This window comes from Barbatula barbatula (genome assembly GCF_947034865.1).
Source record: "Barbatula barbatula genome assembly, chromosome: 17".
Lineage (NCBI taxonomy): Eukaryota > Metazoa > Chordata > Actinopteri > Cypriniformes > Nemacheilidae > Barbatula > Barbatula barbatula.
In genome coordinates this window covers 19,453,486-19,480,895 of record NC_136780.1, presented here as the reverse complement: position 1 = coordinate 19,480,895, position 27,410 = coordinate 19,453,486, and the positions used below count along the sequence as shown (strand labels likewise).

The 27,410-nt window shown below is 43.5% G+C and overlaps 1 protein-coding gene across 1 annotated transcript in view; it reads left to right on the top strand.

Annotated features, from left to right (window-relative positions):
* Positions 1–26,778, top strand: part of l1camb (L1 cell adhesion molecule, paralog b) — a gene marked incomplete at its 5' end in the record, with an annotated part of 53,548 nt that extends 26,770 nt beyond the window's left edge. Inside the window, 16 exons of the mRNA XM_079478306.1 lie at positions 1,534–1,694; positions 2,392–2,551; positions 2,656–2,783; positions 2,871–2,972; positions 3,055–3,255; positions 3,448–3,518; positions 3,594–3,819; positions 4,418–4,539; positions 4,617–4,866; positions 7,367–7,489; positions 18,543–18,722; positions 18,830–18,940; positions 20,460–20,609; positions 21,406–21,537; positions 21,756–21,828; positions 24,200–26,778. Of these exons, the coding sequence (XP_079334432.1) occupies positions 1,534–1,694; positions 2,392–2,551; positions 2,656–2,783; positions 2,871–2,972; positions 3,055–3,255; positions 3,448–3,518; positions 3,594–3,819; positions 4,418–4,539; positions 4,617–4,866; positions 7,367–7,489; positions 18,543–18,722; positions 18,830–18,940; positions 20,460–20,609; positions 21,406–21,537; positions 21,756–21,828; positions 24,200–24,467 (2,458 nt within the window). The 3' untranslated portion in view covers positions 24,468–26,778. The remainder of the gene's footprint in view (positions 1–1,533; positions 1,695–2,391; positions 2,552–2,655; positions 2,784–2,870; positions 2,973–3,054; positions 3,256–3,447; positions 3,519–3,593; positions 3,820–4,417; positions 4,540–4,616; positions 4,867–7,366; positions 7,490–18,542; positions 18,723–18,829; positions 18,941–20,459; positions 20,610–21,405; positions 21,538–21,755; positions 21,829–24,199) is intronic.
* Between the last annotated feature and the right edge of the window lie 632 nt (positions 26,779–27,410).

Here is a 27,410-nt window from a genome sequence, read left to right as displayed (position 1 = left end):
TCTATGAAACGTATTATTAAATGAATGAATGGGTGTATGATACTAGCAAAGCGAGTGTAGAACTTTGCTTTGAACTTGTTTTGATAAACAGATACCTGTGAATGTAAATATTATTTTTGCCCGCCTAAAGTAAAGCCTTTCCTCTTGAGATGTGGTGAGGTTCGTGCATGCTGGGGGAGAGATGATTGATTGATAGCGGGTGAAACGCTCGACTAGGTTGCAGCACTCAAAGCCGCGATGGTTACTTATAAGTTTCAGACACGTGACCTTTAGTACCTAGTCCGCTTGCTCGATAAAGATAATAAGAAACCAGGAGGGGAGAGTGAAAAACTGGAACCAACCCATGTGAAACGAGTGAGAATAACAAGGTAATCAATGTCGACACACAAGGGCTGGTCACAGAGAAACCGAGCACATAGTGAGCTCAGACCCGAGACCCCACAGACAGGAACTGACAGGAGCTCATATATGCCGAACACACAAATGCATCTGTTATGTGGGCTGTCTGCATGTTGCAGTGAAAAGCAAAAAACAAACAAGACTTTTTTTGCTTTATTTAAATGCCTGAAGATATAGGATAGTTTATAGCTGAACAGTGTTTTTTTATAAAAGTATATCTAGGTCTTAATGTGGTAAAGCATGAAACACCCATCATTAACTCTTGCCCCGCCATTCACAAGATCACACAAAGGTTCCCTGCAATGGACCTTTTTCATGTTTCCAGGTTTCTCAGCAGCAGAAAGTATGTTTTGCATTCTCATTTGCTCAAATAGCTAAAGAAACTCTCAACAATAGTGTTTTCTCTACTTCTCTACAAATGCATAAAAATAGAGACAGTCTGATGACGGCAGTCAAAGAGAAATTATGTTAAATTGACCCACTTCCACAGACGCTCTATAAGAAACCCCCTCACATTAGCATTAACTATTTGTTGTTGTAATTCGATGCAAAGGTAATGTTATACAAAGTAAAGTGTTGTAAATGTACATCAATTAAAAAATGAAAATATAATAAAACTTGGGAGTATGCTGATGACCATTGAAAGTGTCATCACAGGCTTGTAAAAAAGGTCCATAGACAAGTGTTTCTTTAATTAATTAATGATTTTATCCAGCTGTCTGTGTTCATCTGTTATACAGTAGGGGTTGATGTTATATATCTTTTGAAAGAGTACCACCTTTACACATTAACTGCTCCATGTTTTCATCAAAAGTCCTTGACAAAAGTAGAATGTTGTATTCTTGAGAAAACGTGCCACATTAAGGAAGAGATAAAAAAGAACAAATGAAGCAGAGACTCTGTACTCTTTTGTATGTTCATATATTTATGAAAGAAAATATTCTAAAAGTTTAGTGAAAATGAACAAAAATGTTTACACTGGTAGAAAAAGTAATACAAAAAGTAATCCAAATTAATTAATTATGAATTAAAGTTATATTATGTTGTGATGGGACTTTGTTAAAGAGGTGAAGCGGAGCAAAAGTAATGCATGTGGCACACATAAACCTGCTGTTTGTGTGTGTGTATTTGCAGGGAGGTTTTAGACTCCGGTCTGGCTCTGTCCAATGCTAAAATGTCACAGATGATCAGTGGAAATCTGCAGATCAGTAATGTGAGTGAAGAAGAGTCTGGTATTTACAACTGCTCGGTGATAGACAGTAACCTGACCATCAGCGCAGAGCTGCAAATAATGAGTAAGTGACACGTCATCACCATTGGAAGAGATCCTGAACTTTATAACACATACAGTAACACATACAACACCTTTCACACAAACTTCAAAGAACTGAACTGAGGGGATTATAAAAACTTGGGAGTAAACATGAACTAGCTGAACATTTACTGAGGAAACAGATGAAGGATTGTACTGATCAGACTAGTGACGGTGCTCCCGCAGAACTGTATGATCAGACCCAAGCACATTATATTGTTATTGTGATGTGACAGAAAGAAAGAAATGCTCTCTGTCTCTCTCTCGAAATGTGTGGCATATTATGTAACGATGTGTAGGGACGACCAAAAGGGACACTTTAAAGAAAGAAAAATAAATGTATGTAATAATGTATGAATTCATAATATGAATAAATAATATGAAATAGAGAAGGTAAGAAACAAAACAAAAATAATTTACGAAACACATATGTACACACATATAACAATTCTTACAAAAGATGAGCTAGAGATACTTTAGATATTTAACAACAGTTTAATGTATTTTATTTACATTACATAAAAATCAATATTAAAGAGTAAAGCCCTATCAGCCGTCCCCCGGTGAGCATGTGTGGGATCTCACTCACAAATCCAATCCATAAGTACAACTCCAACACACCTGAGGTCTTCACAGGATGGAAGTGAATGTGGTTTTGTGCTGGCTTTCTGTTTTTCCAGACAGAACAAAAATCGTGGCTCCTCCTCAGGACCTGCAGGTTATTCGTGGAAAGGACACTCTTTTACACTGTAAATTCAGAGTGGACCAGCAGTTAAAATATCCCACAATTCAGTGGAAGAAGAACGGACAAAAGATATCGGCATCTGCCAACGATGACAAGTAAGAACATGTAATACAGTTTAGACTTCAAACAGACTCAGATATCCACCAGGCAAATGACTCGCAAATTATTTTTATACTGTTTTCATGTGTTGTGACTGCAGGTACACAGATTATACAGATGGCTCTCTGAAGGTGACAGATGTTCAGATGCAGGATTCAGGTGTCTACAGCTGTGAGATCAGCACTGAACTGGATTCTGTCAATGCCAGTGGCTCCATCACAGTGCAGGGTAAAGCCGTCCACACCCACGCTGCTGCTGACAAGTGCTGCCACTGAATCTCTTCTCAACCATATCAATGCCTTTGATTTTCCTCAGATAAACCTGATGCTCCTGCCTCAGTGGTGATGACTGAGAAGAAGCAGCGTAGCGTCACTCTCTCGTGGACGGCAGGATCCGAAAACAACAGTCCAGTTTCAGGTAAGCAGAAGAACTCTTGTGTCTCCTACAGTGTGCCTCTACAGTATGTGTGTGAACACCAGTCTTCTCTCCCACATCTCAGAGGTTGTCATAGAGATGATGGAGGACGAGAACGCAGCCGAAGGCATGTGGAAAGAGTACGAGAGAGTTTCTCAAGACGTTAAACACCTTGAGATTCATCTGCAGCCGTACTGCAAGTATAGCTTCCGGGTGCGAGCTGTTAATGCTATAGGAACCAGTGATGCCAGTCCACCCTCAGAACCCTACAGCACTCCCGCTGCCAGTGAGCTCATCTTACTGTCCTATAATGATAGAGAGAAACTCAAATCACTTTCATATACAGTAAAACTTAGAACAGAAGTCACCAATAACGCCTTTGAATGTTTTACTGTGCATTTTCCAAGAACCAACCATATTTTTTTCTTATTCACATCACTAAGATATGGTGATTAACTGTTTGTTATACTCTGTACAGAGCCCGACGTGAATCCTGAGAATGTGAAGAGTGTTTCAACAGATCCGAATAACATGATCATCACATGGAAGGTGACCTGTGGCACAACATACATTTTTCCAAGTGAATGAAGTCTTAATTGTTGACACATGTTTTGTCCTTGAAAGGAACTGGACCGGCGGCAGTTCAACGGGCCCGGATTCAAATACAACGTGTCTTGGCGTCAAGCTTCTGACAAGGTTCTGCACTGGAAGACAAGCCTCGTCTCCGGCCCTCCCTTTGTAGTGAACAACACAGGCACCTTCGTTCCCTTTGAGATCAAAGTTGTGGCAGTCAACGACCTCGGCGCAGGACCCGAACCTGTGGCAGAAATCGGCCACTCCGGAGAAGACAGTGAGTACTTAACTATCTCCATCAGACTTTTCTTCTTCATTTGTCCTGCTCTAAACACCAGAATGGAGCAGTATGGAGTGGTCCAGGCTGGTTTGCGGTGGTTTGCCGTTGTTCGTGACGGCAGTTAATAAGCTTTATATACAAAGCATCTTGTTCACCTTGTTCTAGAGGATTACACCTCTAAGGGTTGGGGTGAGGTGGGGTTAGCTGAGTTTTTGCCATGCTTAGCTTTTTATCCACATAAAAGAAATTGGAACGAAAAGGTAAATACAAGAAAAATAACCAAAATGTTGCCTTGAGCCATTCTTCCACAGACAAGACAAACTAGAGTCGGTACGAATGATAGCTTAACTAAAGTTTGTACGTGTGCATCTTCTGCCATGAATAAAAAACAAATCAAATTGGCAGCAATTTACACGTCACCACAGTCATAAAATATAGAAATTCATAGGTATACGGAAAAATAAGAAATGTACTGCAGGACAGGGTGGTGTGCGTCACATACGACACATTGTTAACACAGACCTGCTCGCCACAGCAGTCCACTTTATTTAAACATTCATTGTGGGCCTGTATTGATGTTTTCCATCTCTTTCAGCACCTCAAGATGCTCCGTCCGGGGTAAAGGTAGAACTAGCATCAAACAAAAGTGGCGCCATCACAGTGAGATGGAATCCGGTCAGCATAGAATCCGTGCGGGGACACTTGCTGGGCTACAAGGTAAAGAATCTCATTAACCTCGATCGCATGTCAATCAACCCGCTATCGATATTCACAGCTCAATTTTATCTCTTGAGATCCATCTGAGAAGAAAGGGTCCCAGAAATCACGTTCACAGATGGCTTGAAAAGCGTTCGCTTGTGTCGAAGAACAGAGAGCATGACAGAGAAGACGACAGGAGAGTGGTGAAGGTTTCGGCAAATAAAGTGGAGGAGGTTGTGAGCGGCTTGCACTTCTACTCTAACTATACTCTGACAGTGGTGGCATTCAACAGCAAAGGCGAGGGGCCACATTCAGAGCCACATCACTTCAGCACACCAGAGGGAGGTCAGGAAAAACACATTCACACTACTAGTTGCTGTTCATTCACAGGCATATTAAATATGCTGTGACCTACAAGTGTCTGCACTCAATGAAGTATTCATAAGTCTGTCTGCTTGGCCAATGCTCTCCACACCCAAAAATAGCACAGCAAACCTACTGTCCCTATTCCACTCTTTAGACAACATTTTATTGTTACAATGCGGCAACACAGTCCCAAGGGATTTGAAAATAATTTATTGGTGGCCAATTGGCCAATTCAACGTTGTGTAGAGACTGACAGAATGGGTTTTGACTTGAGAACCTATCGTCTCCCATTCTACTTTGAAAAGGCCAATGAACTTGGCAAATGGGACGGCCCATTCATTCACCTTTTTGTTCTTCGGAACCTGCAAGGCTTATGCTGAGCTATCTTCGATTCTTCCTACTGGATCTACGACGCAGAGCAGCGGAACTCGTCCTGGCTTTTGTGATTCCCCTGGGCATTTCAGTACCTGGTTGGAGGTGTCCTAAAAGAGCATATTTCTAAAAGAGCAAATCTCTAAAAGAGCAAATTCTCCTGCAGCTTGCACATGTCACAAGGCATGTCTCGCAGCTGTAGTCTTTGTGCGACAGCACCGTCCTCGAGACAGACAGGTGCGATACGTACCTCACATGCTCCGGCATGCTGAAGTTATGTTCGTATTAACAGTATTGTGGTCACGGCTGGATGTGTTCGTTGGATACAGCCACTACTCTGTTTGCTTCCTGCCCGACAGCGGCTAAAAAGCCGGCCGTGGCGGCGAGCGGCAGTGATGATATGGGAGTCCCGGTGGGCGTGACTCTCACCGAATCTGTCTCCTATGGACGTCGCCAGACAGTCCCATAGCGGATCCACGCCACAGCGTGCAGAGGATGAGATTCCAGCCGCAACATTGGGTGACTATTTCCTGACATCAGACGCTGAGGACTTTCTGCACCTCTCCGTAGCGTTGTGGTAGAGGTGGTAGCGCTTCTAACCCAGTGTTCCTTACGGTGTGGGGTGGCCTACTCGCCTCTAGAGTAGCAAGGCCACCGCCTGTACAGCCGGCAGTAAGAACCTCTCGCCGTGGTCACACAAATTGATGTCTTACTACACCACTGGATGGTTACGATTCGCGAGGACGCTCTTTCGTCACTCACCTAGGCCGGTCAGTGTCGTTCCGCTGGAAATCGTGATGCAGTGCTGTGGCGTTTTCGACAGGAAACCCCTTTCTGTCAGTCTCACAAGAACATCGAGAAACAGACAGAAAGGGAACGTCTCGGTTATGTATGTAACCTCGGTTCCCTGATGGAGGGAATGAGACGTTGTGTCCATCATGCTGTGCCGGCCCACTGCAGCGAACGAGAGTGCCTCTCAAGTTCCTCAGCCCAAAAAGGTGAATGAATGGTCATTTCAAGTTCATTGGCCTTTTCAAAGTAGAATCGGAGACGATCTTCTCAAGTCAAACCCCATTCTGTCAGTCTCGACACAACCAAGCTTACATTACTTAACGGAGACGTTTTTGTGTGATCGGTTTACGGGTATGGTTAGTGGAGGAACTGCAATATTTCTATCACAAATTTATATACTTAAAGCAACACTTTATAACTTTTTCTCACGGTTCTCCCATTTGTCTGTTACCGGTGTTATTAGCTTCCCTGTGAGCAGCGCAATACACGTGAATTTGTTTACTAAGCTGATGGAACCGAATGCAGAAGAGTCGTTAGGAAACCATGTGGCACTCTTCCGCAGGCAGTGGATTGGTGGGGCTGTGTGTACCGACCCCAACACACAACTTACAGAGTGTGCTTGTAGCCGCTATGAGGCTGCTCAGGTAGCAGCGGCAGTAGAATTCATCAAGTCAAGTTAACTTTATTTATATAGCGCTTTTTACATTTTTCATGGTTACAAAGCAGCTGTACAAGAAAACATATTGACTATAAGCAAAACATATGAGGTTATGCAAATCAAAACAAAAAAGGTGAAAACACAGAAGACAGTCACAGATTCAGCCACACCCACACACAAAACATTCCACACACACAACACACACACAAACATACACATACAGGTGCCGTCACCTAGAACCACACACCCAAGATAAGGAGAGGGAAACACAGGTCAAATATCAGAAAGAATATAAATTCCTATATGTAGTGGTAATTAAATAAAACTATAGAATTCAAGCAAATGCAAACGTTGGTGAGGAAACCAAAACTCCATTGGAGGAGAAGAAAAAACAGGCCTAACCCGGTGATTCCAGTTCCCCTCTGGCAAAAATATTTATTTATGTATTTTAGAATTCATCTGGTTGAGTTGTTAAGGTCGAAAAACTACAAAGTGTTGCTTTAAGTTTTGTCTTGAGATCAGATCGGGTTAAGATGTTGAGAACACATTGGTCATCATCCCCCAGCACCCACTGCTCTCGGCATCATCCAGTAATGTAACAGCTTTAGTCACGAGTCAGTTTTGAAATATGTGTATCTGTGTTGTTTTGGTTTGTAGATCCTGGACCACCTTCCCATCTGACCTTTGACAGTCCGTCTGAGACAGAGATAACCCTACACTGGGAAGCTCCTCACAAACCCAATGGAGTGATGACAGGTTACCTGCTCCAGTACCATGAGAGTGAGTCACAAGACCTATTCTAATCCCTGCTCGACCGTAATACTTTTTGAGATGGGTTACCAGACCGTCTGCTCCACATTCATCCCCATGTCGAGTCAAGTCCTAGCAGCTGTACAAGTATAAACAAAAAACCTTGTTAAAATGTTATGTGGCGATGGCATACGGTGAAAGGAGATTAATCAAAGCATGAGCCGACTACGCCACCCCGGATAGGGCCAGGGACCCAAAATTAAGTAAATCACCAAAAGCTCACAGGTTCGTTATTGGCTGAGACAGGTAGCAGACAAAAGGGAAGCTGGTAAACAATTTATTTCACACACACCATCTAAAATACAAAATCACATTTAATTAAAGTCATTAAAAGAAACAGGCCATCATCTTCGTACAAAGCATACACACACTTAACACGTCCAACCCAGAATTGGGGAAAGTCGTCCGATTGATCCGACAACCGTTGTGCTCACTCACGTCACCACACGCCAAATGTTTCGATATTGTGGACACTACAAACAAGTCAACCACAGCACCACATACAGAGGATCTCGACCGCGACTAATTCCCCCTAATTCTGGAACGAAAAGAAAATTAATAAACTCAATCCCAAAATCACTTACACAAAACAAATTAAACCAAATCACTTAAACAAAACAAATTAAACAAAATCACTTAAACAAAACAAACGAAGTAAACAAAATCACTTAAGCAAAACGAAGTAAACAAAATCACTTAAGCAAAACGAAGTAAACCAAATCACTTACACAAAACAAATTAAACCAAATCACTTAAGCAAAACGAAGTAAACAAAATCACTTAAACAAAACCAAATCACTTAGGCAAAGCGAAGTAAACAAAATCACTTAAACAAAACGAATTAAACAAAATAAATTTTAAACAAAACGAATTAAACAAAATCAATTTAAACAAAACAAGTTACGCCCAAAATGACATCGATAATAGTAGCTAGTCCGGTAATCACCAGTCCTCCGAGAAAGAGAGCCAAATGTCGTGCCTATAGACACGCAGAACGCGATATCGAAGCACGTCAACAGACACTAAATGGTTATTATACACTGGAAATAACTGCCAGCTAAATGGGAATAGATCCTCCACACCAACCGGGACAAAGACGCTGTCCCAGGCACGGCAACGAGTGAAAGAGCAAAAAGGGAAATAAACACGACTCTACGGACTGTCCACTTCGGTCCGGAACAGTCAGCTTCATGCATCCGCTACGCAGGAAATGAAAGTGGAAGGTAAATTAAGCGTCGCACTAAAAGTAACGGGTCTGGAAACAACCCGGTTCAGGAATCCACTAGGCAGTCAGGTAGGAGAAATGGTAAGTTGGACGAATCAGTGCGAACAATAGTGGCACTGTCTATCTCGGAAAACACTCCAGTTCAAGCAGTCGTTATACATGCAGGTACGATAGCGCTAGTCCATAAGGGAGAATCACAGCCCCAAATAGCGCCGGTATCAGCCTGCGAACTGGCGTCGGTTCAGCCTGCTGCAACACCTCCAACACCCAAAGTCACTGCAAAAATATAACAAGCAAATGAATTTAGAGGGAAAATACATTCCCACAACCCTATACGTGAAAATGAGTAACACACCTGCAGCTAATGACCCGTAATGCACCACGCACTTGACGCAGACTTCACTAATGGCTCTCGAAAATACATGGCCATTCACAAATGCCCGCAGTACTCCTCAACCACACTGTAATTTAAATGCATCTCCATTTACCCTGTTTGACATTAAATATCAACACTTTAACTGCCACTGGTAGCTCTTACCTCTTGGACGTGTAGCCCAACCCACCGGAAATAAAAGTACTCCCGGAAGCCCTATAGGACACACCTGTGTGACATGCCAGTCCTATCTACCTTTATACCCCCGGACCGTACCATTTCCTCAAACATAGGTGGGTCAGGCAATCGCATCACCACAATCTACCCCCCCCACAAGTCATCGTAGTCCCGACGATGAACAACGTAGCCTCAAGGTCTGAAAGCCATAGCACGATTTAGCCCTGAAGTAGACCCAGCAGAAATCTGATGAGCCTCAGCCCCTACGGTCCGTGGTAAATGGTACAAATTCGTATGCTGCCCGGCCCTAGCACGTCTAGGTCTAACGATCCTTTCGGAGATACTAGACGGTCCGATAGAATCTGGTACTACGTCTAATGGTACACTTACACTCCTCTCGCTCCCCCCAACTGCACCCCCAGGTACCGCAGGACTCGCCCTTACCTCTGGCGATGCTCTATTCACCCCAATGCTCTCTGGAATTTCTGATGGGGCCTGGGTCACCACCAAGGCTAAATCCCCATCCTCAAATTCCTCAAAGCCTTCCTCTCTTACTGAAGGTACTGGCAACTCCGGCCAATCCTTAAAGGACTCGGTCGGCATGGGATCCCTTTGAACTCTGGGTTTTAGGGACACTCTATGCACGTTACGGACTTTAGTGAGATCTTGCACTGGTGCTACAGAGTACACCGATCCCCCATCCCGTGGCACTCGAACTACCTGATAGATGATCGAGCTCCACAGATCCTGGATCTTATGGCGCCCGGAGAACCCACGTTCTCGCAGATAGACCCTTTGGCCCTCTTCTAGCGGTTGCTCTTTTACCCGTTGATCATGCTTCGCCTTGCGATGCTGAGCTGCGGCCTGCAACCGCTCACGGGCACCTTCGAAGGCCACTTTAAGGCAAGCCTGATGCTCTTCCATCCAATGATGGACTCCACCAGCCACTGGTTCTTGCACCCGACCAAGCAAGAAATCCACAGGCAGTCTAGGCTCTTGCCCGAACATCAAAAAATAAGGACTCTCACCGGTGGCTTGATGGGGAGTGGTATTATAGCAAAATACCACCTGGGACAAACAAGAGGCCCAATCCCTCTTCCTTCCAGTGGGCAAGGTCCGCAACAAATTGTGCAGGGTACGGTTAAACCGTTCACACTGGCCATTACCAGCTGGATGGTATGCGGTAGTACGAGACTTACCCACCTGGTAAAGGGTGCACAACTGCTGGATAAGATGCGATTCGAAGTTACGTCCCTGGTCCGAATGGATACGGCCTGGGACCCCAAACTTAAAGAACCATTCGTCAACCAGGACGCGAGCCACAGTCGCCGCCTGTTGGTCCCGAGTAGGGATTGCCACTGTGAATTTACTAAAAATGTCTGTCATTATTAACACGTTTTCATGCCCCGAACGAGAAGGTTCTAGGACCGTAAAATCAATGGCCACTATCTCATTTGGACGGGAAGCTAACAGATGGGCCATGTAGCTTCTGGGGACTGGGGCAGCCTCTTTGGCTTGCTGGCACCGCTCACATTGCTGTATCCAACGGGCTACATCGGCCGACATCCCAGGCCAGTAGCACCGCTGTCGCACCAGTTCCAAAGTGCGCTCGGTGCCTTGGTGCCCATGACACTGATGCAGTTGGGTCAACACTTCAGTCTGTAACACAACAGGCAGCACCAGCTGCAACACCTTTGCACCACCATCAGGACTGCAAACCCGTCGATATAATAGGCCCCCCAGTTCCTCCAACCGCTCCCATTGCCGGAGTAACACCAACACTAGCTTGGGTAACTGTCGTCGTTCTTGGGGCCCTGGGCCTTGCCCTTGGCGCCAAAATTTAAAAGCTGAACTGATAATGGGATCCTCCTCCTGTAATCGAGCCAACTCTGGTCTAGATCGATTTGGCATCACCTGCATGGCCCTCACAGTGGTGGAGTCTGCCCGATCCACCACTCCAGCACGCCTAAGCAGTTCAGGAACTAATGTTCCCAACGAGCCTTCCCTTTCCAGGTACCGTTCCTTAGGAGTCATGCGTGATAGCGCATCCGCATTCTGGTTAGATCTCCCGGATCGGTACTGCACTTCGAAATCAAAGGCCGCTAGTTCAGCTGCCCATCGCTGTTCGGTGGCACCTAACTTAGCAGTCGCCAAATGACTAAGGGGGTTATTGTCTGTACGAACGATACAACGATGGCCCAATAAGTACTCACGAAACTTTTCAGCCATGGCCCATTTGAGAGCCAAAAACTCAAGCCGCATAGAACTATAGGTAGCAGTGTTACGCTCTGCAGGACGCAGGCTACGGCTGGCATAGGCCACTGGTCTCACCTTGCCCCCAATCTCTTGAGACAGTACAGCACCTAACCCTACATAGCTGGCATCGACTTCCAAGATAAACGGTAACTTAAAATCAGCATATGCCAGGACTGGTGTGGTGGCAAGCTTAGCTTTCAGGGTCCGGAATGCTTGTTCACACTGTTCGGACCATAACGCATCCAACTCCTGTATCTTAGTTCTCCCCTTCCCTTGTCCTACCTCCCCTACCAGCCGATGCAACGGTGCTGCTATCTGAGCAAACCCTTCCACAAATCGCCGATAGTAACTACCAAATCCCAGAAAGGTACGTAGCTCTGACACAGTCTTGGGGCGTGGCCACTGCGCCACAACCTCAACCTTTGCCGGGTCTGTGGCCACTCCTTGGGGGGATATTACGTGTCCTAAGTACTGCACCTTTTCTCTAAAAAATGCACACTTGGCCAAGTTTACCTTAAGATCAGCAGCCCGCAACCGTTCCAGCACCATCCTCAACCTCTGTAAATGATGTTGCACAGAGGAGGAATAGACAATAATATCGTCTAGATACAGCAGGAGAGACTGATGTTGCTGGTCGCCAAACAGCCGTTGCATCAACCGCTGGAAGGTGCCTGGTGCGTTACACAAACCAAAAGGCATACGGTTCCATTCATATAAACCAAAAGGTGTACAAAAAGCTGTTTTGTAGCGATCAGCCTCTGCAACCGGGACTTGATTATATCCGCTGGCCAGATCTAGCGTAGTGAACCAGCGAGCCCCTGTCAATGAATCCAATGTCTCATCGATTCGAGGCAGTGGAAACGAATCTTTCCGAGTTTTAGCATTGAGTTGGCGGTAGTCTACGCACATGCGTAGGCCACCGTCCTTCTTCTTAACCAATACTAATGGGGAGGCGTACGGGCTACAACTTTCCCGGATCACTTGGGTGTCTAAAAGCTGGCCAATATGAGTCTTAACTAACTCATATTCAGATGGAGGAATCCGTCTATAGCGTTGTCGAACAGGCGTCTCGTCGATTAAAGGAATTTCATGGGACAGGAGGTCGGTACAACCCAAGTCTCCCTCCCCAGCAGAGAACACCCCTGGAATTCCTGAAGGAGAGCCCTAACCTTGCCCTGTTCCTCATCCGACAGCCCTGACAGTTCTATGTTCTCGACCTGTGCTGCCTCAGGGGCTGCCATCATATCACAAGTCACTGTGATAGCAGGAACCGCAGATACCTCAGTCAGTCCGGCAGGTGAATCCACCAGATACACTTCCCGCAACTTCCCGAGGATGGTTTTCGGGTATAAAACAGCGTCGAGAACACCCACATTGACAACAGGCACCCAAACCAAACCACCGTCGACATACACTAACGACGGAGAGGCCAATAAGCCAGCAGGCAGACCAGTGTCAAGGGGCTCGAATAACACGATCTTATCTCTAAACATGGACGAACATGTTGCTGTTACAAACTTCATAGTGCCCCCTGGAACGCGACAAACCCGATGCCCACGGACTCTTACATTGCCCCCGTATGCCAGAACGCCATCTACTTTCTGACAGGCTTGGAAGGCCCGAGATATTCCCACGTCTTGGGTCACTAATGGTAGCTCAAATAGGGTCGGTCCGTACTGCCCGAAAAGCTCACGATAACAGCGACCAAGAACATTCATTCCCAAAATCCCAGGAACACTAGAATTACCCCCAGGTGGATCACGCACAACCAATATGCCACACCCTGATACCACACGATCACACAGTTCAACGTCCAATTCCATATACCCTATATAAGGGATTTCCAGTCCATTGGCTGCTCTAAGCTGTAACCAATGACAGTTTTGTAATCGACGCTGGCCCCATGGTTCGAATCCAGACCGAAAACAACTCTCTGTAATGGTCGATACCATGGAACCAGTGTCTATCAAACAGGGTATGGGCACACCGCCAATATTTGCAACTAAATGTGGGCAGGAGGAGACTAAACGAGGCACAGAACCGCTGGCACGAAAATCACAAGAGCCATTCTTACTTCCAACCGAACTGAGACTCTGCAGTCCGGTGGGTACTAGTTTTCCGGCTGGTTAGGGACACTTGACCTAGCATCACGAGATATCAGGTTACCCCGGGAATGGTTTTGAGGGCCAGACGAATGGGGCTGCCACTGACAGTCTCGAGCAAAATGGCCAGGCTGTTGACACCGTCTGCAAATCACGTAACTAGAACGCAGTGGCTGACCACGAGACTGGGGACTATGGTTACGGGCTAAAGTCTGAGAAAGCTGATCAATTTGCTGTTGCTGTCGAATCAGCATGTCCTTCAACTCCCTAAATTCCTGTGAATGATGTCCCTGCTCAGGATTTACCCCAGAATCATCTTTAACGCCACATTGATGTCCCTGCACCAAAGGAACAGACTGACTGCGCCCCCGTACACCGCCTGGCACTCCCTCTCTCTCCCAGCGAATTGCTTCCCCTCGGACATCTAACAGTGTTGCAGCAGGCTGACGCCTTACCAATTGTTTCAATTCTCTGCGCAAGGCATTATCCAACACACATTCAATAAACTGATCCCTAACTACCACCTGCGCATCTAAAATGGCATGCGGAGACTGTTGTTTAAGCTTATCAAATAAACTCAAGAGCGCCAGGGAGAACTCTTGTAACGTTTCTCCCTCCAACTGTCGCCGTGAGTAAAAGGCTTCTTGAAGCGTAATATAGGACTCGAGACAGCCATACACTTCACGCAACGCAGAAATAATCTTCTCAGGATTATCTTTATCAGGGCTCGGCCGATATTTAATCTCATCCCGAGCCTCTCCCTCAAGATGATCAAACAAAAAGAAAGCCTGCTCGACAGCCGTCATCGTCCGCATGCGCATGCACGCCTGAGCTTCTTCGACCCACTCGTCAATGCCTACACCAGACCTACCATTAAATTTGGGACAGCGCCGTTCACGAGGAACAAAAACAAAGCGCTCAACGGTGTTAACATTGGATCCTACAGATATAGGCGTTAATGGCCGTGACGCACTACTAGAGCCTGCGCCAGGATCAAGCAACTCAACCGGTGTCTGCTCCTGTCGCAGTCGATCGTTATCGGCCTTCAACTGAGCCACAAGGTCTCTCATTTCCTGTAATTCAGCCTCCATCTCTACACAATATAAGGGGTAATCACCAGACGCGTCTCCACCATATGGTCAAGTAGAAGAAAGAAAATATATATATGTGTGAAAAAAAATACAAATCCCTACGTCTGTACCCGTACAACAGCCAAGACCCTGCCGACTACGCCAAATGTGGCGATGGCATACGGTGAAAGGAGATTAATCAAAGCATGAGCCGACTACGCCACCCCGGATAGGGCCAGGGACCCAAAATTAAGTAAATCACCAAAAGCTCACAGGTTCGTTATTGGCTGAGACAGGTAGCAGACAAAAGGGAAGCTGGTAAACAATTTATTTCACACACACCATCTAAAATACAAAATCACATTTAATTAAAGTCATTAAAAGAAACAGGCCATCATCTTCGTACAAAGCATACACACACTTAACACGTCCAACCCAGAATTGGGGAAAGTCGTCCGATTGATCCGACAACCGTTGTGCTCACTCACGTCACCACACGCCAAATGTTTCGATATTGTGGACACTACAAACAAGTCAACCACAGCACCACATACAGAGGATCTCGACCGCGACTAATTCCCCCTAATTCTGGAACGAAAAGAAAATTAATAAACTCAATCCCAAAATCACTTACACAAAACAAATTAAACCAAATCACTTAAACAAAACAAATTAAACAAAATCACTTAAACAAAACAAACGAAGTAAACAAAATCACTTAAGCAAAACGAAGTAAACAAAATCACTTAAGCAAAACGAAGTAAACCAAATCACTTACACAAAACAAATTAAACCAAATCACTTAAGCAAAACGAAGTAAACAAAATCACTTAAACAAAACCAAATCACTTAGGCAAAGCGAAGTAAACAAAATCACTTAAACAAAACGAATTAAACAAAATAAATTTTAAACAAAACGAATTAAACAAAATCAATTTAAACAAAACAAGTTACGCCCAAAATGACATCGATAATAGTAGCTAGTCCGGTAATCACCAGTCCTCCGAGAAAGAGAGCCAAATGTCGTGCCTATAGACACGCAGAACGCGATATCGAAGCACGTCAACAGACACTAAATGGTTATTATACACCGGAAATAACTGCCAGCTAAATGGGAATAGATCCTCCACACCAACCGGGACAAAGACGCTGTCCCAGGCACGGCAACGAGTGAAAGAGCAAAAACGGAAATAAACACGACTCTACGGACTGTCCACTTCGGTCCGGAACAGTCAGCTTCATGCATCCGCTACGCAGTGAAATGAAAGTGGAAGGTAAATTAAGCGTCGCACTAAAAGTAACGGGTCTGGAAACAACCCGGTTCAGGAATCCACTAGGCAGTCAGGTAGGAGAAATGGTAAGTTGGACGAATCAGTGCGAACAATAGTGGCACTGTCTATCTCGGAAAACACTCCAGTTCAAGCAGTCGTTATACATGCAGGTACGATAGCGCTAGTCCATAAGGGAGAATCACAGCCCCAAATAGCGCCGGTATCAGCCTGCGAACTGGCGTCGGTTCAGCCTGCTGCAACACCTCCAACACCCAAAGTCACTGCAAAAATATAACAAGCAAATGAATTTAGAGGGAAAATACATTCCCACAACCCTATACGTGAAAATGAGTAACACACCTGCAGCTAATGACCCGTAATGCACCACGCACTTGACGCAGACTTCACTAATGGCTCTCGAAAATACATGGCCATTCACAAATGCCCGCAGTACTCCTCAACCACACTGTAATTTAAATGCATCTCCATTTACCCTGTTTGACATTAAATATCAACACTTTAACTGCCACTGGTAGCTCTTACCTCTTGGACGTGTAGCCCAACCCACCGGAAATAAAAGTACTCCCGGAAGCCCTATAGGACACACCTGTGTGACATGCCAGTCCTATCTACCTTTATACCCCCGGACCGTACCATTTCCTCAAACATAGGTGGGTCAGGCAATCGCATCACCACAGTTATATTGTAAGAAGAACACATATACTTTAGATATGTTATCACTAGGTAAAAAGAGAATTAGCAGTAATATCATGGATTGCACTATTAACATTACTCTAAAAAAGTAGTTTAGTATCTAAACGATTTTAGTTATACTATAATGTATAAACCCTAAACCTGATGTCAGCAGGCTCCAGGGCGCAAAGCCAGCAGTGGGAAATAGTGACAAATGAACCAAAACTCCAATGATGTACATGTATATACAATAAGATAAAAGATAAAAACAGACTGCACCAGGAGACCCCATTCTCCGCTGGCCTTGTTACATAATACTGCTGCAAATCAATAAATAAATAGGTGGAATATTTACCAAGTAACCATGAAAGGGACATTTTACTTCTTTTTCATATCGTGACGTTTTTCCGAGTGAAATGACTTCTGAACTAAGAATGAAATGTAGGGCGTGGCTTTATTTAGCATTTCCCTTTTTGATAGATTTTTTTTAGTTGGGTTTGAAGGGTAGGCCATCGGACAGTCAGTATACATTTACATTTAGTCATTTAGCAGACGCTTTTATCCAAATAATAATGGTGTGCATGGATAAATTATTTATAATAATCATTGCAACACTGTGTTAAACACTTTTTCCTGTTTGATTGCATGGTGACTTTAAGAATTGGCAGAAATAAAAGATTATTAGAGTCTAAGTGTAATAAATTATAATCTAAAAGCTTGTGGCGAGGACTTGTCTGTCCACAGTCTCCCCTTTTGGATACACAATCGGTTGCCTTTAGGGACCCAGAGGTCAAGACATGAAAGACAGAACAAACTGATATTAGCGTAGAGGCCACTGCTAATACAGTAAATACTCTTCTGATACACCTGCCATGTAGACAGGTTGAATGAGACAGGGTACAGTTATAAAATCTGGTTGAAGATTAATGTATCAAGATTCAATAGAAGGGAAGGAAGGAGACGGGAAGCGGTGGACATAAAATAACTTTTAATTAATAAAATCAAACATAAATAAACACACACAAACCACACATAAAATCCAGGCCTGGTCCTCTCTCACTGACGGTCCGGTCGCTCGTCCTTTTATGCTCCACAATCTCCTCCGTGATACGAGACAATCTCGCATCCCGGCACTCGTCCCGCCTACCTCGCTACAATTAATTATCTAATATTTTCAATAATAGTGGAATTAATGACATTATTAGGTCCCTTATCAATAAGGAAATTACTATGATATTTTATATACGCGTCAATAAGATATGTTTAAACATTAATGTTGTATATTTAGGGTCCGTGTATCTTTTGGTCATTTGTGTTTCAGTGTTAAATTGAATAAACGGGAGTGAGAAAACGGTAATTTTCTATTTAAACATCACATTCCATTTCTAATAAAACCACACTGTTTGAACTTAGCATCAGACATTATAGATATTGTAAAAAAATAACCATCAGCCTCAACACAATATACAGGATTCAAAGCAGATATTTATTGATAGAAGAAGAAACATTATCAATATTCCTTTCTCACCAAACAGGGGCTCCGTTTTTAGCAACATGTGTTTGCTGGGTAAACAGTGGAGTATTCAAACAGGCGTGGTTGTGTATTTTGATAACAGATGCATTTTACGCTTGGCCCACCTTATTATCTCCAAGCCCACTGAACTACATTGTGATTCAATTTCAAACTGAAAAACAAATGACCAGAATATACACGGACCATTTAGGCTGTACTGTGTTGTTTCTTTTTTCTTGAATTATTTTATGTGTGTTTGTTATATGAAAAATTCAACCAATTATGTTGTTGTCCATTTAATGAAATTATTCGTCAAGAAATGTTTCTCTTCCATCCCTGTCAGTTGTGGATAAAAATTCAAGTCGACAGCCAGTGGTGGAGTCCATCGATTTGCCCATTGTTACTGATTATACAGTGGGCCGTCTCAATCCACAGAGTCGCTATCTGTTTAACCTGAGAGCTCTTAACAGTGCTGGTCCTGGACATGCCATAATCAAAGAGTGTGAAACCATGCTGGATGGAGGTAACGCTGCATATATATATATATATATATAGGATATATATTTTTAGCTTTGGACTGTTAAACGAACTTGTAATATTTAGTTTAGTGTGGGACTTTTTCTCCTCCAGAACCCCCATCTAATCTCTTCATAAAGGTTGATGCGAAGTCCGTCAACCTCAGCTGGGTGCCCGGAGACAGACAACGAAATGTTGCCTTTAGGTTCCGTTTCCAGAGAAATAGTGAGTTTTATTGATTGATTCCAGTTACATGTGAGGGCAATACCTAGACAACATGTTTCAGGACTTCCGTTTTACATAGAAAATGTCCTTTTTCCACCCAGTTTTTATTCTCTGACTGAAAAGCTCTGCTTTGTGTGCTTGCCCTTTAAAGTGTAAATATTTTGAAGGTCCTACTTTGGTTCAGGGAGTGTCCAAAAACAAGTTTATATACATACACGATGTAAAAACACTTTCTAATGAAAGTCAATTATTATTATCATCTTACTTACAACTTAGCAGACCTTAGCTCACATTCACACACAGCAACATTACACACTGAATTAAATGTAATTTTAAGAACATTGTAAACGTTACTCTTTAAGGGTGCGTTCCAACATCCAGCAACTGTGTCGCTGTGTAACACTTGTCTCTTGCTACGAGGTCGCTAGAAGGCTATTGCCGCATATCACAAACCAGTTGCTGGAAAGCCTCTAGGGCAGCATGATCTGAGCATTAGGTTCCACAGTGACTTGAGTCAGCTAGTGGTTAGAGCGTTGGGCTTGTGATCTGAAGGTTGCCAGTTCTAATCTCAGTGCCAGCAGGTCATGACTGAAGTGCCCTTGAGCAAGACACCTTACCCCTGAAAACTACTTGTAAGTCGCTTTGTATAAAAGCGTCTGCCAAATGCATAAATGGAAATGTGATGTAAAGATGTATCGTAAATTAAACAAAATGGTCAAATAAAATCAATCAACCAACCAACTCCGTTTGCTGTCTAAAATCAAATACTTTTTAAACACTTCTATTATAGAGATGGTTGTTCATGTGTTTATCACTACACGCTTAGACTACTGCAACCCACTGTATTTTGGTATTGCTCAGTCACAAATTGCCCGTCTACAACTGGTTCAAAATGCTGCTGCGAAATTCATTACAAAAAGACGAAAATATGACCACATCACCCCATTATGAAGGCCCTTCACTGGCTGCCTATCCAACACCGAATTGTTTTTAAAGTCCTTTGATTGGTCTATAATTCCCTGCATAATCAAGCCCCTAGTTATTTGCTGCATTCCTACTCCCCCATTAGAAACTTGCATTCCAGCAATCTGAATCTCCTTATGGTTCCCCAGTCCAGATTTAAATGCAGAGGAGACCAAGCTTTTTCTGTAGCTGGTCCTATGCTGTGGAACAATCTCCCACTAGAGGTCAGAGTGGCCCCCTCTTTTCTCCTTTTTAAATCTCGTCTAAAAACATATTTATTCGATCTGGCCTACCATAAAGGATGCTTTTTCTTCTGGTTCTTTAATAAAAGCAAATATATTACTGTTTTTGAAGTCTGAGATGTACAGCACTTTGGTCAGTGGTGTGGCAGTTTAACAAGTGCTCTATAAATAAATGAGCTGAACTGAACACTCAGCTTTACAGCATCAGCTCTGATTCACTAAAGCTCTTAGTCAATATACCAGTGCAGAAAGACAGTAAGTGAAGTATTTCATCTCACCAGTGTTTGTTTTCTTTGTCTATGTTATGATGACAGTGAGCAGCAGTGAATGGGATGAGTCAGAGCAGGTGAACTCCAGCCAGGCGTTTTATCAGCTCCAGGGTCTTCACCCGGAAACTTCATATCACCTTCAGATCCTATCTGGAAACAAAACACACGAATGGACGTTTCAGACTAACAAACCAGGTGGAGAGCGATTCAATTCAACATTTATATTTCACCTTTTTATCAATATTGCATTGTTTCAAAGCAGTTTTACATACAAAAAGAAAATTATTATATATATATATATATACAGTGTATAGTAAAAACCCTTGAGTGTGTGATACCAAAATGCCAATAAATGTATAAATGAAAAACTATTTTTTGTGAGAAATCAGATTGAGCTGAGAGAGCCAGTTCTCCCCTGACACGCTACAAAAAGAAAAACTAAAACAATGATTCATTTTATATTGTCTATATATGTTGGGTATAAATACTTTAAACAGAGATTGTGATAGAGGTTTTAATTTGAATTTGTATTTGTGGTGAGAGCCGTGAGGGAAAGGTGTGAGTCTGGTGACTGTTAACGAGCGTCAGCTGTGCGTGCACCTGTCTCCCATCTCTCACGGAGGAGCTCCGGAAGCATAAAAGAGAAGCGACAACAGGGAAGGGTGTGAGAGGACCAGGCCTGGACTTTATGTTGTTCTTGAGTGTGTTTGTATGGTCTACTGCCGGCCATCCAAACACTAAAACACAACATAAAGTCCAGGTCTGGTCCTCTTATGCTTCCGGAGCTCCTCCGTGAGAGATGCAAGACCGGTACACGCACAGCTGACGCTCTTTATCACTCACATCACAGGCCTCGAGCCTTTACTTCATGGCTCTCGTCCCGCCCTGCTCGCCACAGTATTTATTGAGAAAAAGAATGAAAGCAGTTAGATCTGTCATTTTTCACACTTGTGTACTGTATGGTTTTGTTCATGTGACGTGTGTTTCGCAGCGATGGGGGAGATGGCCAGTGGTTTTGCGACTCAAGGCTGGTTCATCGGACTCATCTCAGCCGTGGTTCTCCTTCTGCTGGTCCTACTTATTCTGTGTTTCATCAAGAGGAGTAAAGGAGGAAAGTATTCAGGTAACACACACACACCATTTCATCATCATATTTCATAGATATTTTTGCACATCTTTGTTAACTTGTTTGCACAAGTTAATTTGGATAGAGCTTAGTACATATCCTTACTGCACACAAGCAAGTATTTAAGAATGAAATATGATCTTTGCTACTGCATCTTTTGGAGCGGTTTGGTGTGCATTATGGATTTTAAAGAAACTTTCTTTGTTGTGTTCCAGTGAAAGAGAAAGAAGAAGGTCAGGCCGAGTCCGGAGCTCGGACAATAAAGGAAGATGCATTTGGAGAGTACAGGTCAGTCCATCACGTCCCATCATGTCATGACCCTCGATTGTCAAGCTCCAGTCTTCATCTCTGTGTCTCATGACCTGATGCCAGGTGTTCTTGGTGTCATCATTGTGTCACGTGTTCTGTGTTTTGTTTTGAAATCCTGGCTTCTGTGTTCTGTTGGGTGTTGCATGTCGATGGTTGCAGTGATTAAGTTTAGGTTTAGTTTGAGCAAACCGTAAGAAGGTTCATTGGTTTAAAGCAGAGGTAAAAAAAAGTAGCTAAAAATCGCAGAATCAGTATTTTAACCTTCCTTCTAAGACATATTACCATTGAATTGTGCTATTTTACTGTAGCCGATACATTACACAAATTTCGAGAAAATATTCTGACACTCTTGCTACGAATGTATTAGAGGACAATGATATTTATTGGGCTTTTAAAATGAGAAATTCTGTCAGACAGGATTTTCTTGATCTTGACATGTCTAATTGAAAGTCATTGACACTGGTACTGTGTGCTTATCATAGACCCAGTACATTTCTTAACATTCCACAAAATACTAATTCCCTTTCTTTAGGTCTCTTGACGTTATGTCGAGACTGACAGAATGGGGTTTGACTTGAGAACCTATCATCTCCAATCTCCACAGACTCTATAGCAGCTAAGGGCTTTGTCGGTTCCCCAGGTATAGCATGCCCCTGTGGCACAAGTGCACTGTTGTCCAGAGACGTGCCACCTGGAGGCACCGACCATGGCTCCCTTCCAAAGGTTGTTAGTCCTCGCCATCAGTGATGTCGAGGGCTTACACTGCGGCGGGTCAGCTGCCTCTGCCTTTCACGCCATGGCCATCCTGCAAATCCACCAGGCTAAGGTGTTGGAGTGGTTAGATGAGGGAAAGCAGGACACAGTCGTTATGCAGGGCTTGCACACCACCACAGACCTCGCTCTCTGGGCGACCGAAGTGACGTCCCGCACACTGGGTCCGACGATGTTCACTCTCTTGGACCACAAGAGAGACACCTTTGGCTCAATCCTGTCTGCTTTTTTTGATGCACCCATTGCACAGAGTGGGCTGCTTGGTTATACCACAGAAGAATTTCGAGTTATCTGCGAAGTAGCAGACGGAGGCCATAGGGCCCTCATCGCCGCAACCCGGCACCCGCCAGTCCATCAAGGTCCCGTACGATGTCTGCATCCCTGCAGTCCCGCTCCTCTGTACCTCTGCTCGGTTCCCCCTCCTCAGGTGCCCCCCCCGAATGGAGATTTCAACGAAGGGCATCAAATCCATGCCAGCAGCCCTCCAGGAAGCAGTCCTGGCAGGAGCCAACCCAGGACATGCTTTCGCTGTCGAGTCGCACTGGGATGGTCTGTGCCACGTCCCACCTCCACCCGGCCCCTTCTCAGGGCCTGGTGCCCACTTGGTCTCCAGGAGAGCTTCCTTCTCCCTGGGTGCCCACAGCATACAACAGCCTCAATTCGACGTTGTGACATGCAACTTCCGCAGCCCTCCGCACTCTCCACATGGCAGTGCGTCCGGCTACGAAGACTTAAGCCAGGTTAGTTAGCAAAGCCGTTTTCCCCCCAGGGCCCGACCCTGAACGAGGGTGCCTCTCAATTTCCTCAACCCCATTTCCCTTTTATACCTATATGTAAGTGACGGAGTCTGGCGTGCCGTCCCATTCCCCAAGTTCATTGGCCTTTTCAAAGTATAATTGGAGATGATAGGTTCTCAAGTCAAACCCCATTCTGTCAGTCTCGTTCCCGCCATCAGGGAACCGAGGTAACATCCATTTGCTGTCTTGCCTTAAGCACAGAAGTGCGTTTCTAAACATGTGTTATGTCTGCTAAACATGCTTCTGTACATTTGATTGATTTTCCTTTGTGGTTGGAATAGAAAAGCTTTAACATGCTCCATGAATGGGTTATTACAACATGTGAGCTCCGGCTTTTACCACCTGACAGTAGCAATGTCATGCTGCCAAAACATTCAATGTAACAAGAATAATCAGTTCATTGTTATTTTAAAAGTGTTTCTGTTTAGAATGATTGGATGTTTTTTGTGTGTGAAATAATAATTCATGTAATGTCATAACAATTTGTGTAGTTAGTTGTCATAAAAGTACAGTGTATCGTAATTATGCTGAGTTGGATTTAACTTTTTTTAAGACAAACATGTGTGAGTTCCTCCAGAGCAGACTCTGTGACAACAGTGTTTTGTGTGTGTTTACTGTCATGCTAGTTATCTCTCTCTCTCTCCCGTCTAACATTTCTAACGCTCTCACGTGCACACAGGTCTCTGGAGAGGTAAGACCAGCACAAATTGACTGATCTTTGGCTCACGTTACTCCTGTTGAACAGTAGTAACAGTAATGTCCTTCTGTCTCTCTGTCATCAGTGATAATGAGGACAAGCGCTCCATCATCCAGCCATCCATCTGCGAGAGCAAGCGCAGCAGTAATGACAGTCTAGCTGACTACGGAGACAGTGTCGACATCCAGTTCAATGAGGACGGCTCGTTTATCGGCCAGTACAGCGGACGAAGAGATCAACAGAGCCGTGGGGGGCATGACAGCTCGGGCGCCACGTCTCCGATGAACCCCAACATGCCGCCGCCCAGCATGAGTTTCCCCAACTCTGTTACAGGCATTCTGGGGCCAAATTGAGGTTGCAGGCCCCAACAGACTGATAAGAGTACCATCCCACACTACACGACACTGCCCCGATGGCATTAGACATGATATTGATGATTCCAGAGCGTACAGCCACTATCACATGTCCACAGACATGCTACACCGCTCAAACACACAAAGTCAGCATTTGCCAAACATTCCACACCCTTGTCCATACCATTCCACAAAAAACTGTTTACACTTTCTCAGAGTTTACAATAGGTCACATATTTCACTGAATTCTGCCACTAAGCTTTTGTAGAACAAGGTTACAAAGCCACAAATGGTAGAACAGATCTGGGCTTTGTTCACACAAATCTTTATAGCGGGTAATGAAATGGGATCCATTTTTGTCAACTCCAGTACTCAGACTCATGCCGGAATATTCTAGACTGAAACACTTCCTTCCAAAATGTTAGTTAGGCTCCTATTCAATTCACTGACAAGCTTTCATACAAACAGACATCTAGAACCTTTTGGGGTTAGGGGATGGGGGAACTGGAGCTGAAAAGCAATATGAAAGCTGTCGTCATTGGTTGCTTTAGCAATGGAAGCAGTACAGGCCTCTGCTGTTCATTGTCATTTCACCATATCAGAGAAGACAAACTGCTCGCGCCTTCGCTATTTATTGCTACATCGCATTGATTATGTAGACAGTAAGCGAGTCGATGGAATCCTTGCACTACTTTGTTTGGCTACTTTATGTCAAGTGGCAAATGAGGAAAAATTACATAAAGAACACAACCAGACAATTCAGGCTAGCGTCCCAAAATCACATTTCAAATCTGGCGCTGAACAGGTGTTTGTTTATTAATACTGCAACTAGACTCGAGTATGCCAAACATGCCATTTTCCTGCCTGTCTGAACAATGCCTTGCTACGGAATCAGGTCAAATCGCTGTACAGTGACATGATAAACTTGTCTTAACGGCTGAAAAGAGCAGGTTGTTTCATTTTTATTTGAACTCTGTAGAATTGGTTTATCTGATTTGTATTTATTTTTAAATGAAAAACATCTAATATATTTTGCTGTAGATTTGATTTAGATTTTATCTTGATATCTCTTTCTTTTATACAGTACAGTATATGTGTAAGCCGTTTTTTGAATCTTCTAGTTATGTCAGAGCAATCAAAGATCAGGATGATTTGTTTTGTTGTCTAAATGTATAATTTTTTTATAAATATTGGTGTTTTTTGGTGATATGTCAAAGCCTCTGAAACTGCACGGTTGCACTGAAGCCAAACGTCATGGTGATTTGACAGAAGGTGATTTGGTGCAGTAACTAACAGCATGAGATATGGCACTTGTGTAAGCTTGCTGGTTGTGACTTAAAGCCTGTCGTATTGCCTTACAGAAGTCCTGCGCTTGCAAATAATAATAATAATATCATTCATTCTGTGCAATTATGCAAATGTATTACTAATGACCTGTAATGGTTGTAATATAGTTAATGTCCTCTTTGTCGTATATCATCATTTGTTCTTTCTTGTGTCTGTATGTAACCAATGAAGATCTGAGTTTAATATAACACGAAAAAGTACAAATGAACAAACTGAAAGCGTCTCATATTCTGAATGTACGTAATCATTAGCTATTATATTTTGGTATTTGTTTAGTTTTCACATGACTATAATATTTATACCATATCCATGCTATAATAAAGAATAGACTTAGTATTTTAGAGCATTTTTGTTTCCTATTATCTCGCTTGGTCTGACCTTTAGATTAGAAATCATTAGAAAAGCGGTCAGGAGTAAAATTTACAATGCAATTTTTTATTGAACTTCCACGTACAGTAAATCTGAGTGTGATTGGGAAGGGCAGTGGTGATGTCATCAGGAGCAGAACTACAGTTGTGTGTTAAGATAATCCACTGGTACATATGCCAGGAGAAATTGTACCGATGAAGGTCATGCTGAAAAACTGCTGTCCGGAATTAACCTGTTTATCTTGTAATTCGGTGAATGCAAACACAGCAGATCTGAAAATGGCTTTGTTAGTAGAAGTGAAACCAGAGTGATGCTCCTGTCCGTCACTGTTCCTCCCTGCCTCACCTGATATCCTGATAGCGTATGGAACTTTTTCTTACCTCTACCTTCATATTTTGGTTTTGATAAAAACACTGAAAAGACAATAAAGAGTGATATTTTAAAACAATAACACAGCCTATGAGCAACAGTGTGATGAGAGATGATGGCTTATGTACAGAAATAATGTTTTTAAGCCAGTAAGCATTGCCTCTTTACTATCTGCTTCTTGAATTATGTGCTGTATCTAACACAATGGAATAAAATGACATGGATTACGCAGAAGATAATGTGTCCTTTTCACTTCATAAAATACACTTTATTTCACCTGACTGAATTAAATGTTGAGCTAGAGAAAAGAAGATTTAAGGTGTGATACTCCAGTTGACCAGTCAAATCTAAGTCAGTTTGTCCTGCACCACAATATATTGTCATATGGCCCAAATCTATTCAAGTGGATAATTCAAGCTAATTTCACTATTCCATATGAAGTTTTGGGGTGATTTTGGCCGACTGACAAAAAGATCTATAGCACTGTTGTTTCAGCAAACCATCTTGTCAGACCACTGTTTCTACTCTTGCGCTTCACACACACGCACAGTATGCACAATGTAAAAATCTGCCTTCACTAATTATTATTAAAAACTAGCTCAACAAAGCTGATCACTACGTCTGTGTAGGTGGGTCTGTTTTGTTTCCTCTTATCTCTCTCTACTGTCCCTTCTGTAGATTTGAGTTCTTCGACCACTTCATTTACATTTAGTAATTTAGCAGTCGCTTTTATCCAAAGTGACTTACAGAGAGTTCAGGGAGCAATAAGCAATATGTCATACAGGTGTCATGATTCTGCATTCTCATGTCATGAGTTTCTAGTCTAGTGGCAGGATCATGACAGGGCCACGTGTTTCG